This window comes from Cornus florida, unplaced genomic scaffold (assembly GCF_030987335.1).
Source record: "Cornus florida cultivar Cherokee Brave unplaced genomic scaffold, ASM3098733v1 CherokeeBrave_3.0.0_Hap2_Chr06, whole genome shotgun sequence".
NCBI classification, from domain to species: Eukaryota; Viridiplantae; Streptophyta; class Magnoliopsida; order Cornales; family Cornaceae; genus Cornus; species Cornus florida.
The window spans coordinates 72134477-72152045 of record NW_026775576.1 but is presented as its reverse complement, the minus strand read 5'-3'; the positions used below and the strand labels follow the sequence as shown (position 1 = coordinate 72152045).

At 35.8% G+C, this 17569-nt stretch overlaps 1 protein-coding gene and 1 long non-coding RNA gene across 9 annotated transcripts; one reads left to right on the top strand and one right to left on the bottom strand.

Moving 5' to 3' along the window:
• Positions 1-2046: 2046 nt before the first annotated feature.
• Positions 2047-4993, top strand: LOC132312007 (FBD-associated F-box protein At5g38590-like). Its single transcript, XM_059810213.1, has 4 exons — positions 2047-2363; positions 2534-3406; positions 3516-3659; positions 4573-4993. The coding sequence occupies exons 1-4, from the start codon at positions 2319-2321 to the stop codon at positions 4870-4872; spliced, it is 1362 nt and encodes a 453-aa protein (XP_059666196.1). The 5' UTR covers positions 2047-2318; the 3' UTR covers positions 4873-4993.
• A 549-nt stretch (positions 4994-5542) lies between these two features.
• LOC132312008 (uncharacterized) lies at positions 5543-17438 on the bottom strand. Of its 8 annotated transcripts, none has more exons than XR_009483158.1 (6): positions 17082-17434; positions 11531-12908; positions 11381-11446; positions 9864-11212; positions 9487-9631; positions 5543-5745 (listed from the first exon to the last, which is right to left on the bottom strand). It is a non-coding gene; the product is annotated as an uncharacterized LOC132312008 (long non-coding RNA). The 8 variants fall into 8 exon arrangements; XR_009483155.1 differs by lacking the exon at positions 5543-5745 and adding an exon at positions 7024-7737 and having other exon boundaries at positions 17082-17433; XR_009483157.1 differs by lacking the exon at positions 5543-5745 and adding an exon at positions 7024-7737 and having other exon boundaries at positions 7925-9631; positions 17082-17420.
• Positions 17439-17569: the final 131 nt, after the last annotated feature.

Here is a 17569-nt window from a genome sequence, read left to right as displayed (position 1 = left end):
GACCTTCTTTTGGAAAGTAGGAGCCTTGTACCGCTAGGCCACAGGCCTGTTGGTGGGTCACTACCCTTCCTCTCCTGTGGACTCGTCCTGCTCGAGTCGGATGGGCCCCCCCTCCCTTCCTTTCCAAGGTTGCTTCCTGCAGGCGTAACCTCGGGCATTTTTCTCTTCTCGAGCTCCCTTTTAATTGTAGGGACCTCAAGGCGCAAATCCAGGATAGAGCCTACGGGGCCGAGAAGGCGGAACCCTAAGGAAGGCTCTTTCCCTATCTTCATTTGCTAGAATCTGAGTATCATTGGTTAGGTGGCTGAGTTTCAAGGAATCGCCTCACTTCGAGGTCTACACAAGAGGCCAGGAGAAAATGTTTAATACCCAATAGCTGAGCTCCAGTAATAGAGACCACATAATACATTAAATATATATCTCACAAAATGACCATTGGATAAAGAGGGAGTTACCATCGTAACCAAGGGTCTTTACCTACGTAAAGCGACCATTGGATAAAAAGGGAGTTAGCTTTCATGACCAAGGGTCCTTACCCAAATGAAAGTAGTATAAATAGGGCTTAACTCTCTCCATTTAGGAGGTGGAAAAAAAATACATATGCACAACCATAACGATAGAGAATGGTCTTCCAGGGCTCGAGCTACCATAGGGTGCTAAACAAATCTGCCTTCTCAATCTCAATCTCCTTTTACAGAGAATCCCTTGTGCTAGCTTGGAGCTCTACTCAGCCTCTGATCTTAGCATTCCCGACAGACGTAGAATGATCTCCTCACATCATCAAAAACTACCTTCAACAACTGGTTAGCAGATATTGTGAATATATGGATTGTTAGACTACTAATATTGTTAGGGGAAAGGAGTGAGCTTGGAGAGAACATGCACTTAGCAATGTCCAAAATAGGGGCAGAATCTATCGTTTATATAGTTTTGCAGCAACATTTGCTCTTTAATATATTACTGTGCCTATTGTAATTTTTATGTTTCTCCAAACAATAATGTTTGAAGTGCTTGCCACAGCTTTATTACTTCTAAAAGCCACATGTTGATTCAATTTTAGTACAAGTCCTATTTGTCAAATGTGTAGACTGAAGATTGTAGAGCAAAATTCACATGGCATCCTAGGAGAAAACTTGATTGTTAAGTAAAATAAAAATAAAAAAAGAAGTAAAGAAAAGATAGCAACTCCTCTGGTATCAGAGCTTAGAGCAATGTTATTCAAAGTGAATAGTGAATAGTCAGGGGCGAGTAGTTTGACCTAATTATTACTATCATCAGATGTGTTAAAAGTTGGTTCTATTAGAAACTTACCTTAATACATCTTTAGGTTACATTTATATTTAATATATCTTTTTATTTCCTTGATGAATCAGAGTGTGATGGATTTCAACCTTGCGGAGAAGATGATGAAATTAGAGAAGATTGATTGGTGAAATCGATTCGTGACTATTGTTTTGTGTCTTTAGTTGATTCAGTTGATATATATACAATATATACACACTGACACCGAGCTACTTCGTAGCGATTTTTGTTTTGATTCATTCTATATATCTATATATAGATGTGTGTATGTGTGTATTGACACGGCCCGAGTTCATGAAAAAATTGACGAGCTAAGCCCAAGCCTAGCTAGGTCAAGCTATGCGAACTGAACCCGAGTAAGCTCATTTGCAGCCCTACTAGCAAGACTGCCAGGGGTGATCTTTGAAACATTGGCTATTCGGCCCCATTTTGTCTCACCTTCTTTGAAATACCGAACTGTTTTATGGGACGGGTCTAAAATCCTAAAGGCCCCATCCAAATCAACTTTGACAACCAAATGGGCCAACAAAATCATAATTTTGAGAACCCAATCGACCAAGCTTAGGTCAAGGCATTTTAAGTTCAAGAAAAGTCAATACCAAGCTTGCCTTTGTGTCCATGAAAAAGCCCAAAAGAAACATACCCTCGTCGGTTGGAGGGCTATTTTTTCCTTTAAAAAGGGTTTTTAATGAAAATATTGACAAGTTAAGGGGTTTTTATGCAATTCATTCAAAAATATAAATAAATAAACCTAGTAAGACACAAAAAAAAAAAAAAAAAATAGTTCGTTCAAACCCAAATTGTTCATCCCGTTTCTCTCGCGCAATATAATACCAAATTGCTCTCATATTTTCTCCATCCAATAAAACAAGCAAAATTGGTCTGTTAATGAATGTGCCTGTTTGTTTTATAGACAAAAATCCTCCCTTTTTCCTTCTGTGGTGGAACAAAGCAAGCGATTCTGGATATCTCTAATCTGTTCATCTTCTCCTGCTATCTCTCGGATCTGCTGATTTATGGAGAAAACCACGAGGCCCAACTGGATATTTAAGAAACACAGGGTAAACCATCTTTACTTATGGTTGAATTTGTTTGTCTCAATTTATTTATTTTTAAGTGAACAAATTGTTTTACAAAAATTGAGCTGTACTGTGGAGTTGTTTCTTTGTTTTTAATCACACTTTCTTTTAGTAATTATATTTTCTTTTACCTTAATTGCAATAATGAGAAGGTTCATAAAGAAGGATTGTGTTTGGAGGATCAAATTAGCGGGCTTCCTGATGAAGTCCTTGTTTCAATATTGTCACTATTGACAATGAAAGAAGCCGCAAGAACTAGTCTTCTATCAAAGAGATGGAGGTATATGTGGACACACATTAAAGGTTTGAACTTTGATGCTTTACATATTATATATGAAGTGCTATTGGGAGATAAGGAACTTGAAGTAGAAAGGCCTTTGTATTTGAGTTGGATAAATCAAGTTTTGAAATTGTACAATGGTCCAACTATAGATGAATTCAGAGTTCAATTTAATCTTGATGAAAGTTGTGAATTTGATATTGACAATTGGGTTAATTTTGCAATAGAAAAGAGAGTTAAAAGGCTTGAGTTAGATTTCTTTGAAGGTCGGGGAAGGACTGAGGGTTACAATTTTCCATGCACGGATAGTATTACAAATCACCTGCATTCATTGTCTCTTGGGTTTACTAGTTGCAACTCTCTGACCAATCTCCTGCTGGCACACGTGAATGTAACTGGACAAGTTCTCGAGTATTTCTTAACTAACTGTCCATTTTTGGAACAATTGTCTGTGCGAGACTCTGGCTCTCTCGTAAATCTGAAAGTTCCTGATTTATCACTCAAATTGAAGCGCTTGGAGATATTATACTGTTTCAATGTGGAAAGTATTGAGATTTTTGCAATGAATCTCGTGTCATTTAAGTACTTCGGACGAAAAATAAACTTGCCATTTAAGAGTGTCCAAGAGCCTGTTGAAATGCGTATTGGGGGTGATTATTGCAAACATCTAATTTATAACCTTGTGGGGATTTCAACCTTTCTTTCTAAGCTAGAGAGCCTTACGTTGGGCTTGACCTTCCCCAAGGTTAGCAGTTTAACTAACTCACTTAATCTCCTTCTCTTCATTTTTCTTTTATTCTTTTTTCACATAATCTTCAATCTGTGGTGATTTACTTTTTCTTTGGTTTATTCAGAGTAGCATTCAGTTTGCTAAATTTCCTGTATTTAAGAAGCTCAAGCAACTGGAGTTGGTAATTACCGCACGTGATGATGCAAGCCTTATTGACTTTGCTCCCCTGATAGAGGCATGCCCTTTCTTGTATAAATTTGTCTTGCAGGTAATAAATCTTACTTTATAACCTAACTGCATGGTTTATTGCTTTCACAATTGAATTTTCAAATGGAAGATTTATTTGGACTTCGGATGAAAAGCTTTCAATTCCCGAGTAATTGTTTCTTTAGGGCTATTACAAATTTCAATATTACGAGTAATAGGAAAAATGCTTTTCTCAGTGTTTAGCTTGCTCTATTCTCCCGATTGTTCAAGTATTTTGCAAATGAATATATATCATTTTCTTGTTGCTGTGTTGGTTTAATATTTTCTAGTTTTACATGTTTGTTTAATATGTTACTCGTACTTAGATTGCTTTGTTCTCATGATTGTCCAAGTACCTTCATGATTGAAACTAATCAATTACTCAAAAACCACTCCAGGAGTGGGATCTCAAGTGTATTCAGTCCAAGAATTCTGCCTTAACTCTTCGGTCCAAATATCACTACTCTTAAGTCTTATTGCTCTTCTGAACAGTGTAAATTCATCTAGAATGCAGTATTTTCTTCTTTTTGTAGTTTAATTCGAATATGGTTACTTTAATCAGATTGTTGAGTGATTGCTCAGCGTTATAAAGCATTCTTGCTTTATCTTCTTGTGTCCAAATTGTATTGGACCTTTGGTTTAAGGAGTAATTGAGGATGTGTCTGATCCCATGTTATTTAGGCCCAAGCATACATGCTTAGAATATTAAGGTACAATGTCCATTACAAGGCAACTTTGGTATTGTTTCTTTTTCCTTATAATTCTACTGGTAAGAGAACAATGTTGTGATAAGGAGATTGCAGTATGGAAGACAGACCCTTCAATAAATTCATACTTGCTCTGATCAATTATGGTGTGAAGGTATTTTAGTTTGTATGCTAATGGTTTATTTTAATGTCTAAAGCACTATATGACTCTGTTCCTCCTTGTTACAGTTGCATTGGGTTGATCCCATTCTGAGAAGAAAGCGGCGAAGGGTTGCATCTTCGCCCCATCTGTACCTTAAGGTGGTGGAATTGATTGGGTTTGTTGGGCGTACGATTGATGTTGAGCTTGCAATGTATTTAATCAAAGGTGCTGTCATGCTCGAGAAGATTACTCTTGATACTCGCGAACCTCTTCTTGAAGGAACTCCATGGGAGTTTGAGGAGACCAAGAAGAGAGTAGCAGCGAGAAAGCGTGCCCAGAAGCTTGGAGCCGAACTTCCTGCTGGAGCAACTTTATTAATCCTTTAATTATTTGATGGTATGTCGTAAGCTATTGTTTGTACATCCTTCTCTATAAATTAATTTGCTATTGTAAGTTGGATAGTTCAATTTTTGGGAAAGCTTTAGAGAGAGATTTTAATTATGGTAATTCTTTTAGCATTAACAACTTCTTGTATACAATACCATAAATTTTATGAAGCATGCTTGAATCGTATGCAGCAACGTCTATCAACCATTCTAGAGTGGCAAGAAAGTCTGCATAAACTAATCAAAATGTCCTAAAACTAACTGAAGAGGGCTTCTCCATGGGATTTTTAAGAAATGGAAATAGAAAGAAAAATCAGATTTGCAGTTTGCTTGGAGTTGCGACACTATTAAGAAATGAAAAGAAAAATCAGATTTTGGAATGGCCCTGGCTGTTAACTTTGAAAGCTTGAGATCTTCAAATTGGGTATGTTGTTATTAATCTGAACATTTCTCTGGGAATGAAGAATTAAGTGTAGGGCTATTTAATTACTAGACTGGAATGGACCTTTCTCTGCCCTTGAAAAAAAAATGATCAAAAGGGAGAAATTACAACGGATACATCCGGACCATCTATGTAATATATGTGCACAGTGATGCGCGATTGAATGTGCTTGTTGCACCGCAACAAGGGAAAGGAAGCTTTCTCCCTAAAAGGGGAGTCTTGAAATCTACCTTTTAGTTACTCACGTACATGCAAGTTCAATCAAAACATTCTCCCACATAAGTAAAACCAAAATTTAGCATTTTCTGTCGAAAAGAAAATAACAAAACATATGCATATGGAATTGAAAAATATATGGCATAGGCAATTCTTAGGAGAGGATGACTGAAAGGTAAATCCCAGCCTCAAACGTAGAGATTTTCTGATTTCAACTGCAGAAGAAAATTCTATTAATTTATCATACATTTCAAAAACTGTTGAAAAATAAGGATCAACAAAACACGAGTATTACATCAAACTATAAGATAGGTAAGTGTCCATAATGATAGGTGACATGGTAACTGTTGTATACTAGATTTTCACCAAAAAAAAAAAAGACACAATTTGCAAGCATCTTGAATCCCCCTAACGAGACATTAAAATAACTTAAAACATGGAGCAGTACTCTCAACTGGTGTGAGGAGAGGATACACTCTTTCAATTCATTTACAGTGCAATTCATCAACAAATATTTACATGCATCAAACAAATCACTACAGGTCAAGAATTGATTTTACATTGGCAATTATTTTGTGTAAGAAATTTAACAACCAAAACACACACACACACACACATATATATATATTAATTACTCATTTCATAAAGCCCCTAAATCACTCTCTTCAATAATTCAATCTTAGACTTGCAATTTGCAGACGATCCTTTATAAGGGAAATAAATGATTTCGCATTCTACATCATTCAACAATACTAGAGATCCGGGACAAAAAAATAATACCAGAGATAAAATTAACATTTGGCATTGTTCTTACCCCGTGAATTTGAACATTTAACATGAATATATTTCATTAGAACAAATACTATACGTTGGCATATTTCTAATAAGAACTTGGCTGTAAGTTGATTTGATCAGATGTGATTCAAAATTTAAGAATGAAGATCAAAGTAAAACTGCAAAGGTGAATTGTTTCCAGAATTTTGATCAACTTGAATTGCACATAACAAATGATGTCCGACTAAGTGAATCCTAAATAAAGATTAGATCATAACTAGTTGGCTCCAATGGACTTAAATCAACCCACTAAGTCTTTTCGTATGTTTATAAATAGGAAAACATGTTTTATTGGAAATAAATAGGAAAATATGTTTTATTGGAATTGTTGTTTGCAAATTTATTGATGTAAGGTTGAGTATGATCTAACCTAAACATAGAAGGCTCAATTGCTCGAGTGTAAGCTTGATCAATCAATATCAGGACTTAGAGTTTTGAATGATCGAACCTGGCTTGACAAATTGAGATGGCCATGGTAAGCATGGATCAATCCAACTAAGGTTCAAGATCAATCAATATTCACAAATTTTAAAACACTATTGAGTTAGTCTGAATTTAGTCCTTTTTTAAAATTATAACTTGGTCTAAACTTTCTTAGTTTCTACATAAACACACGTGAACATTCTTTCGAAACATTAAAGCATATGAGTGAATTTCATACATTAGCCAGTATTCCTTCTAAGAGATTCATTGTGTTTGAGCCTTCAACTAGACGAAGTGTTACCATCACATTTTTAGTTTGATATCTTGCTCTGTCTGCAAATATTTCAAACTAGAATGTGCTGTTCATGCTTACAATCACTATGGAGAAGGCAGGTCATTTAGGTCATTTCGCCAATGAGATAGCTAATGGACTCTGACAACTAATGGAACTAGACATAAATGTATAGCCAAAATGTAAACGTAGTATTTTCTTGCATAGTCAATCCATTATTTGTACAGGTACATGCTTTCTGTTATATAAATGGCATTGATACATAAACAATTCCAACTATATACTGGTGTTAGTAGGCCACAAACAATTAATGCAGTGGTCGCATGGCCATGATACATTGCAATTACCAAAGGTATGTGTTCTATGATCAAAGCATTTTTAACTCTGGCCTAAGTATTTGTCTTTGCTCAGTAGTGCCACTCACTCAAGGTACCTCGAAGGAGCTTCATAAGAGATCTTTGAAGAGGTCCATAGCTTTTTAAAGGCATCTTGTACTCACGAGGACCAATTCTCCTTAGACAAGTCTTGCCATGAGGACCTGTTCTCGTCATAAAATCCTCATTCACAGCCTCAATGAAGAGCTCTTCTCCGCAAGAGCGGACCAACTCAAAGACCCCAGCAAGGAATTCTCCTCAATCAAATCTAGGACATAACGCACCTAGGGGCACAAGAAATGGCACATTCGTATCACGCAATGATGCAGATATTGAGTAATACCCTTGTCGGACAGCTCAGAAACAATATTTTCATCTAACATACATAAATACACACACACACGTGTGTGTGTGTATATATATATATATATTGATGTATATTAGTCTGCATATATGAATATGCAGGCATACGTGTATGATGTCTTAAGAGGTTGGGCAAGATAGTATTCTTCATTGTACATAACTGATCAACTACTCCAGAGATATAAACTTTAAGACTGCATCTGTCAGTGCAAGATCCTCTGACGAATAACAAAGCACTTCTAGCTAATAATTAACAATTAAAAGTTTGGCATCTTCCAAAGCTGAAAGAACAAGTGTTATTTACTGCATATGTGAGTTAAAGATCTGGAGTATATGAAAATGCATGATCAAGAATGTCATTTACATATTCTGATTACATATAAAGGAAAGCAAGAATGTTATCTAGTAATGAATTTCATACCTGGAAAAAATTTGCAAGAGGTGTAGCAGATTTTGACGAATTCTCTAATCTATTAAGTATGATATGATGGTTACTTGGATTTTGTCTGCACTCTAAGCATAAAAACTTCCACAAATGTTGCTCACAGAGAGTCATTTAAAAAGGATCAAATAAAGTAGTACAAGATAATCGAGGTAGTCATATTCTCAACATAACTCAAATAAACACATCAATGTCTCTAGAAAGCTTATACGATTTTTAACTCCTCCATAGAAGTAAATGATGACCTATCATTACTTTTTGAAAAAAAAAAATCATGAACAAGGTAAGGGTTAGCATCAGATTCTCAAGAAGCCTTTAATTACATGCCTGGCATTTGAGAGACCTGTCTGGAAGTCCAATTCCACACCAGGAAGAATGACAGGCCGAGGTACTTCAGTTAGGATTTTTTTAATGATGGGCATGGTTATTTCAATCTAAGTTTGATAAAACTAGAGCCCATTATATGTTTAAACTAGAAATAGGCCTCACAAAACCCACTCCAGCTAGGAGTGAATCTTTTAGTGTAAGTTTCAAGCCTTGCAGTTGCAATGTCTTGGGTATCAAGGGCTGTCATTTGTTGGTCTTTTTAGGCTGGAATGCTTTGAAATAGTGTGGTACCTTTTGTATTAGTAGTGGTCAGACCTCTAGTTTGATCCTTTTCTATCTTGTTTCTGTTCTGAAGTTTTGCCTCTCTGCCCAATGGCCCTTTTGGTTTCTGCCCTTTCTTTGTACAAATATTTCTTCAGTTAATACAATACTATACTTATTACTATTATTATTATGTTGAAAAAAAGAAGAATTATACAAATGGCACCTACTAGAAAAGAGTGAGTTCAAGGTTAGGACATCTCATCACGGAGTGTCATCTAAGGGCTAAGAAATAATCTTCCTAGAACAATGATATTATTATACAATTTTAGGCACAATGATTAATTAGAAATTAGAAATGCAATCTCGAAAGTATTAAAGGTTTGTGCTCATAAATACAAACAATATAATTTCAAGAAATTCAAAATGCAAGCTCTTTTGTAGCAATTTCATAAAATAAGAGACACAGACCACATCAAGGATGTTTTTTTTTTAAATGTACTTTATCTGTGTTTGACAACATATACCAATGCAATTTTCAAAGTAAACACTAAATTTTAATCAATACTCCATATGGACGATGAAATGAAGAACAGTATTTCAATCAAGACTCAGTGAAGTCAATGAAACAGAGCCTTACCTGATATACAGAAACCAAATCAGATATCTCAAAAGCGAAAGATGCATAAAGCACTTCTACCATAAAGTTGACCACGGGCCGACAAGCAACGTGCGTACACTCCTCAAGGACACAAACATCTTTCGGCCAAGGCCTCATTTTTCCACTGTACAAATACGCCAAAACAGTGACTAACGAATCGAAGCTAATCTTGTGTCCAATGTACTTAAAATCACCATCAACTTAAATAGAAAATAAATCATTGAGTCCAATGTACTTACATATTATAATGTAAGTTTCTTTTTTATATCAATCACAATCACCTGGAATATTTTTTTAAAAATGTGTGCCAAACTCTATTTTAACTCGAATTAAAGTTGACAATTATGAACACTCACCAGCTCCCTTGACCCTTTGTTCTCTCCTGAAGCAATCCCCCAATGTACTTCCTGAATTCACTCACAGTACACTAATTAATCCTCAATTCCTTAATCCTTACCCTCAAAAATAGTACACTAGCTAATTACTTGAAAATTAATGAAAAGATTATTGTATATAACAAACATTTAAATAACTAAAATCATCACAGAAAGTAGGCAACTTACACTCTTGTAACATTATTCTCACTGTTGCATATAACATGAAACCATCATATGTCCTTATATTGCACCCTATACAACATATATGCAAGTGTTCGTCCTAAATGGATGCAAATATTTAATAAAGTAATCATGCCATGTTTTCAAATTCTTTGCCCCCCAAACTACAAGAATAGATGTGTATCTAAATTCATCGTCTGGAACAACTTAATACTAAAGCTTGAAAGATGAGTAAAAAAATTGCGGTGGAAAGAATGGGAAGGGAACTGAATGCAGTGCCTCTCTCTAATGTCTTATACTGAAAAACCTATAGCCTTATAACAACTCTAGAAAAGGAAGAAATGTTCACAAACAAAATACAATTAGTGAAGTGAATAAAATAACTATATGGAATATAGTCATGCGCTACATATGAGACAATTTTACCATATAACAACTATGTCCTCAAACCAATAAAAAAAAACTATATACTATATTAATCACTACTATTCGGTATATGACCCAAGTTCCACAAAGACATTTGACTGTGAAAATCTCCTGTTATTCTTGAATTGGCTATTAAGAATTTTATTGGAATTTAACTACAAACCATTATACCTTCAGCAGCAAAAGGGAATTTGCAGGGAATAGACTCAAAGTTAATGCACCTACTCCCAACAGTAATGGCCTTCTGTTGCAACTTCCTGAAACTTGTCATATGTGAAAAGAACCGCTATCAAAAACTTTATTTGATTATAAAAAATTGCATTGTCTATAGATTCAACCTTAAGCTTAACCAATATTATTGTTCCAATATACTACTAAATTTTAGAATTCACCAAACCTGAGCTAATCATTAAGTAGTCAAGAAGATTATACCAGCCAGTTTTGGTCTTAAGTGGCCAGGGGCAGTCATTGTAGTCTTGAGAAAGGAATTTTGTAAATGAGCCCTAGAATTAAATAAAACATCATAGAGATCACCAGATTTTAGATAAAACCAATTGCAGAGATCGAGAAATCAAAAAAATTATAAGATCACAATATTCACTGCCAGTGGAGTCATTCGTAATAGATAGTATTGCTATTCCAAACCACAATATTCAACTCTCGAAGTCCTTCAATCAGCGTAAACACGAATTTCCCTTGAAACGTAGGATTTTTGCCTCCATCTTTATTTAAAAAACCAAATTAGTTGTGTCTAAGAATTAAGTTCAATTAATCATTATAAAACTTGAAGAAACAACACAAAATAAATCTAAATATACATACATATATATACACAAACATATATATACACACATATAGAGAAAGGAAGAAAGAAAGAGAAAGAGAAGGACCTGTGGAAATGTTAAGATCTTGCCTTGAAATCCACTCTGTGCCTTTCAATCTGTTATAACTAACGACTGCAATCAAACTTCACCGATTACAAATTGAAGAAAAGAAGATGCATGTATATTGTTTAGAGAGAGAGAGTGGAAAAGATGTACCACTGATTTCGAGAAACTGACCCTGAATACCAATAATTGACATGGAAGGGTAAAGAGACGATGGAATTGAAGAATGCCGACATATTGACCAGCGAAAGGTTCTTTTAACTATGTAAAGAGACAATATTGGTGGATATAGTCATGCTGATAATTTAGGCTATGTTTGGTACGCTGGGTTCGAAGGGAAATGATAACATTAGTTATGAGAGAAAGGGAAGGAAAGGAAAGGATAATTTTAACCCTCTATCGTATTTGGTTGATTAATAAAGAAAAAGAAAGGGAGGTATAATAATCATGTTTGGGAAAATTTACTATTATACCCTTTTCTATTTTAAAAGATAAATATATATATTTTATCACCTATACATTTAACACACACAAACAGGTACATACCCATTTTACATTTATGTATTTAGTACTAAAAATAATGCAATAGCAAAATTTTAGCAACCTCCTAAAAATAAAAAAATAAAAATAAAAGGTTAATAAATGGCCTCTGTGCGCACATGGATGATAGGCCACAAGAAAAGAAAAAACAAAATTTAGGGCAAATCATTTCAGCCTCCCCAATCTCTCCGCCTCCATCTTTATTCTCGCAACTCTGAACTTGCCCTCTCTCTCTCTCTCTCTCTCTCTCTCTCTCTCTGCACTACAAGAATCAGAAGTTCAAAACCCATATATTTCAGTTTATCTATCTGTCTGCAAGAATCAAAAGTTCAAAACCCGTATCGATATATCATTTCAGATTGTTCAGAAAATCAAAACCCATATCTTTCAATTTCCATCGCCCCTGTTCCAATTCCGGTTCGCCGTTCGCAAGCTTCAGCCACTGGCCCGCCGTCTCTCACTATCTTTGCAACTGCTAACTTGTATGTATATGTAATCTTGAGGGCAAATTTGGCATCACAAATAATATATCAACCCTCCCCTTCACTTTCCTTCCTTTTCCTCCCATTTTTGGGAGGATAAGCAAAACACTATTTTGAGCTTTGACTAACCTTCCAAACCCTTCCCTTTCCTTCCAACAATTTTTGCCAAACACAAATTTTTAATCCCCATCCATCAGCTTCCCTTTCCTTTCCTCCCTTTTCCATTGCACCAAACTGACCCTTAGGGAAGAGAAAGGGGAAAGGTTGTAACGACCCCAGAGGGTTCGCAAAATGAATCCATTACCATTATATACATATTCTAAAATATATTCAAACATGCCCAAAAGAATATGGTTACATTTACAAGGTCACAATCTATAAGGTAATTACATGTCATTTGCCAAGATTTTACAAAAATGAAATTTAGTTACAAATGATGATCAAAAGGAACTCTACTCCTACGTCTAAGCTCGTAAGTACGCCCTGTACTCCATCTCGCTTCCAAAACCCTGAAAATGTGTAAAATGAGGGGTGAGCACCACTGCTCAGTAGGGTACGCCTAAGGCATGGCCCCTAAAGCAAAGTGAGCTAACACGTAAAGAAATGAAGGTCAAGACAAGGGGTCATGTTTTTATAGGAAAAATAAATAAAAATCATCATCAATACTGGCATTAACAAGAAAATATGTAATTACATAACCACATTCGCACACATACGAGTCCATCACAACACCGTTAATGAAATAAATGCTTATGACATGTCATTTCCCGAACCAATCCCAAGACCTCATCCTAGACACTATATACTTGCCTAGCCAATCCAACTCTCCACACATAACCAAACCAATGCCCACAACCTCCAAATGGCACAAGGCCACATCTCCTCCACCATTTGGGTCACTGACTAGCTATCCCTGGCATAAGACCATCGCTTATCACCATTTGGGCCTAGCTACCGAAATCTCGGAAACAAAACTACCGTTTGTCTTCCGTCAATCACAACCCTTCTTTAACCTGAATTTCATCCATCTCACATCACCCATTCATCCACACAATCTCTACCCAATGCATGAGCTAAAATGCTTCCATCTATAGCACAAGGTTCAATACTTCATTTCTCATAGTCAATTCATCAAGCACCAAGCATGCTTAAAATCAATGAATATCCACTCTAATCATGAAACATATAGGCTATATCATATAAAATTTGTATATCATGTTCTCACATGGGTAGCATGTAATTTTCTCAACTAAGCATCATCAATATTAACACCTTAGCACCACGGGCTAGTGGCCTAGCGGTATTAGTCTTTTACTTCCCAAAGGGAGGTCAGGGGTTCAAGTCTCAGAAGAGACATGTGTATGTGAATACCAACTAGGAAAAAAATATATATTAACACCTTAGCATACCATTATCACATCCTTACCATACAAAGCATGCTTTTCACATTCCTATACAAGTAGCATGAAATTTTCATAATTAAACATCACTTATGCATGTTAAAGTTTTAAATTCATATAATTCAATAAATTTTCTACAACAATTACATATGTCCATGGCATGCTATATCAACTAATTAACACATAGGGACTCACACACAACCAAGGACTCCATGAATTAGACACCTCTATCTCAAATTAGGATGAAAATCCTAATCCCACCAAAACCAAAGTGCCCCTCTTGCAAATCCGACTCCGTAGAATGAAAGAGTAGACAAAGAAGAGCAAGAAATCCTTATACGGTGCCTCCAAAATCCGTACTTCACCTTCACCTAAAAACTCCAAAGTGCTCCAAATCGAAATCCGAAACTATAGGCGCGTAGCTCTCGACACGCTCGTCAAACTTCCCTTCTACAGCGTCATCAAAATCCTACCCGAGCTAGATGATAATCATGCTTGAAGCGTGTAAAATGAAAAAGGGAAGGGACGAGAGAGAGAGAACCTGCGGCTGAGAAAGATTGAATGATACGAAAAATGTGGTAAAAAGTAACTTAAGCCCCATTTATACTAGAGTCATTTATGCAGGTCCCGCCTCCCACTTAAATGCTTAAAATAGTACGTTTGAGCTCTAGACAGTCGCAAATAACGCAACGCAACACAAAATGAATAATACCAGGGTAAACGAAGAACACAGCAATGTCGAGAAATTTCTCGAACACATAAATCTGCCACGGGCACCTCCCGGCCACAAAAACCAAAACAGACCGAAATGAACCCAAATGAGTTTCTAAGGGTTCTAAACCCGAATAAACATCCCACACAACTCCCGGAACATCATGACACACATCACCGTGAACAAATAAAATTAAAAATGGTCGAAAAATATCAAAAAATCCAACTCACAAACGTAGAGAGAGAAACTTCACAACGAAAACTGATTTTGGAAAGAGATGAAATTGGGGTGAAACTTGGGAGATGGAGGATCGATCAAGAGGGTGGAGAATGCGAAATGAAATTTTCAAGGCAGTGAATGAAAGAGAGGAGAGAGAAACGAAAGGGGTATTAGAGAAAGGGTCGATGAGAGAGAGTATGCCACACGAATTCATGTTTGAAAAGGCTTTAGGTGGCGGCTTATTCTTGACCGCCACCAAATTTTCGCCGGTGGAAGTGAATTTTCTTGTAGTGTATGCAGAAAAGTATCTTAGAAATTTGCACTAATAGCCAGAAATTGTAAGTGTGCTTTGACTAATCCAGAAAATCATTGAAACCACCGTACTTCCACAAGCCTAAAAACAGATTCTCAAACATAAATGCACAACAATTGAATATTTAACATTACTCAAAATTATAATAAATATCTCATATGCCCTCACATTTTTATAGTAGAACCAGAAAGGCTTGCTTACCGAAAAACGTAATATTTTGACTGTATAAATTAAACATGTCAAGGATGCTTCAATTCACATTATACTTAGTAATTTAAACTATCTAGTCCGTGTTGTTTACAAGAAAATGCTCGTGTCTGCAACTTTCCGCTTTTATTCATCCATTAGTAGCCACCAGCTCATGTCTTCTAGTCTCAAATCTAACAAATCTAATTTCCACTTTTATTGGAAAACCATAGTTCTTTTTTCATGCAAAACCGAGGTATTGGCATCATCATCTGTACACCCTAATCTAATCCTACAAAGCAACCCTTTTCTTTTTCCCCCTAAATGCAACCCTTTTTTTAATTGTAAATAAATAACTCAACTTAGTGAAGCCCTTCCCAACCCTAATTCATTCACATATTCCTAGCATTTGAGTAAGTCTGAATAGAACACTACAAGACATTTATATTATTATCATGTGACCAAAGCAGTACACATGCCATTCACATGGGTTCTTTGGAAGCAATTAAATGTTTTCTTCATTGTGTATAAAATTGTGGTTTTTTTTTTTTTTTTTGGGTATTAGAAGGTAAGAGTATTTCTTATTTGGTTTAGAATTGCGGCATTGGAATAGTAAGGAGATTCAGCTTCAAAATAGAGAGTTCAACCACAAATACATTTAGAAATAAAGAAAAATGAGTTCTGCTTCAAACACACTCACATAAACAGAACATAAATTCACTCCCAAAGACACAGGACTCATTGCAACTCTCATAAATCAACTACACAACCCTCTGGTTAATCTTCCAACTTACTCAGTTGGATCCTTTTATTCATTGTTAATTGTTGGTGTTCAGAATGAAGCAAGGAAGAATAATTTTACAATGAGACATTAGTTACATATACACAATTGTTAATTGTAATGGCAAATAACCTGAAAATCCAAAGCTCAACATAAAACATCAGTTTAATATGATTATCATTTTAAGTAGCAATATGCACCCAAACTTAATCAGTACAGACTAAAAGCCAATGAAAAAGCAAGCCTCAACAACCTTTCCATATTAACAAATTCAAATCCAGCATTCTATGAAAGGAAACAAATTGAGCAAACATTAAGGTACACTAAGAAATAGAAAAGAAAATACATTTGGACTGTTTACAGGATACTATAAAGGCAACTTAAGTGGTAGCTCGCATCGAAGAACACAACCTCTCTCCCATACATGCTTCCGCAGGATTTTCTTCATGCAAAAAACCGCTCTAAACTCTGATTTCCCATTTTTCCCTACATTATCATCACTAGCAACAAACTCACCCAATTTTCGAGAGGCATGACAGACTCACCAGAAATTCGTTCCAAATAAAAATTGGTTCCAACAATTGGCGCTACAATAACAGTAAAACCGCTCAGTAGCAGTGTTCGAATTATACAGTAAAACCACTCTGGTCATAAATTATTCAACTGAATTAATTATACAATCAATAGATACATCACACAGACATGTACGAGTGTGTATAGATGCCACACAGACATGTATGAGTGGTTTGAATGATGAGCAAATTAAAATTCTTTCCAACAATTAGGGCCAATAACAGCAAAACCTCTCAGTATCCTTGTTAGAAGATCATCGGCTCATAAATTATTCAATTGAAAATCTATAGATACAACCAAATGGGCAATAACCCAGTTGGTACAAACTCACCCACCTCCCCAAAGGGGAGCTCGAGGGTACGAGCCTATTTGGAGGCATGGGAGTGTGAGTTTGCTTAACCTTCCAAAATCTATAGATACACCAACGCATACATATATATGTGCGTGTGTAGATGCTTATAGTATATGGATTGTTGAGAAGGTTTGAATGAAGAGTACCTGATTATTTGGAGTGATCTGGAGAGGATTGGATGTGAGGGTGTTGACGCATCTGAAGGTGCAGAGGATTGTGAAGAGAGGGGGAAATGGCTATCCAATCTTTTCTCAACAGTTTGTTATTGATGATGTTTTGATTTCTGGTCTTCGTCATCCGTGAGTGGAGGAGTGGTGATGAGATCAGTGTATACTCTCCCATTTGAGAAAAGAGAAGTGTACGCACAAAATTGAAGTTACATACTCCTAAATATACGTTAATGGTAGTAGCTTTAATTAGAGTGGAATAGTGGATCACTGCGTGACAATCAAATAAATTTTCAGTTTTTATTGTAGGCTCTCTTAATAAATGAGTTCGCACTAAATTTTCTAAACAAAAGTGGACTGGCTCGTGTAGATTATCGTACATGTTTTGAAACTTAGGTTTATGTAGTTACGGACACCGACACAAGACACGGGTACGATAGGACGACACGGTAAATTTAAAAAAAATA

What these genes read in the sequence shown, in the direction of transcription:
- LOC132312007 (XM_059810213.1), top strand. Translation starts at nt 2,319, where the DNA reads ATGGAGAAAACCACGAGGCCCAACTGGATATTTAAGAAACACAGG. An exon ending in TGGGCTTGACCTTCCCCAAG is followed by an intron (nt 3,407 to 3,515) that starts GTTAGCAGTTTA and finishes TGGTTTATTCAG; the next exon opens with AGTAGCATTCAGTTTGCTAA. An exon ending in TGTATAAATTTGTCTTGCAG is followed by an intron (nt 3,660 to 4,572) that starts GTAATAAATCTT and finishes TCCTTGTTACAG; the next exon opens with TTGCATTGGGTTGATCCCAT.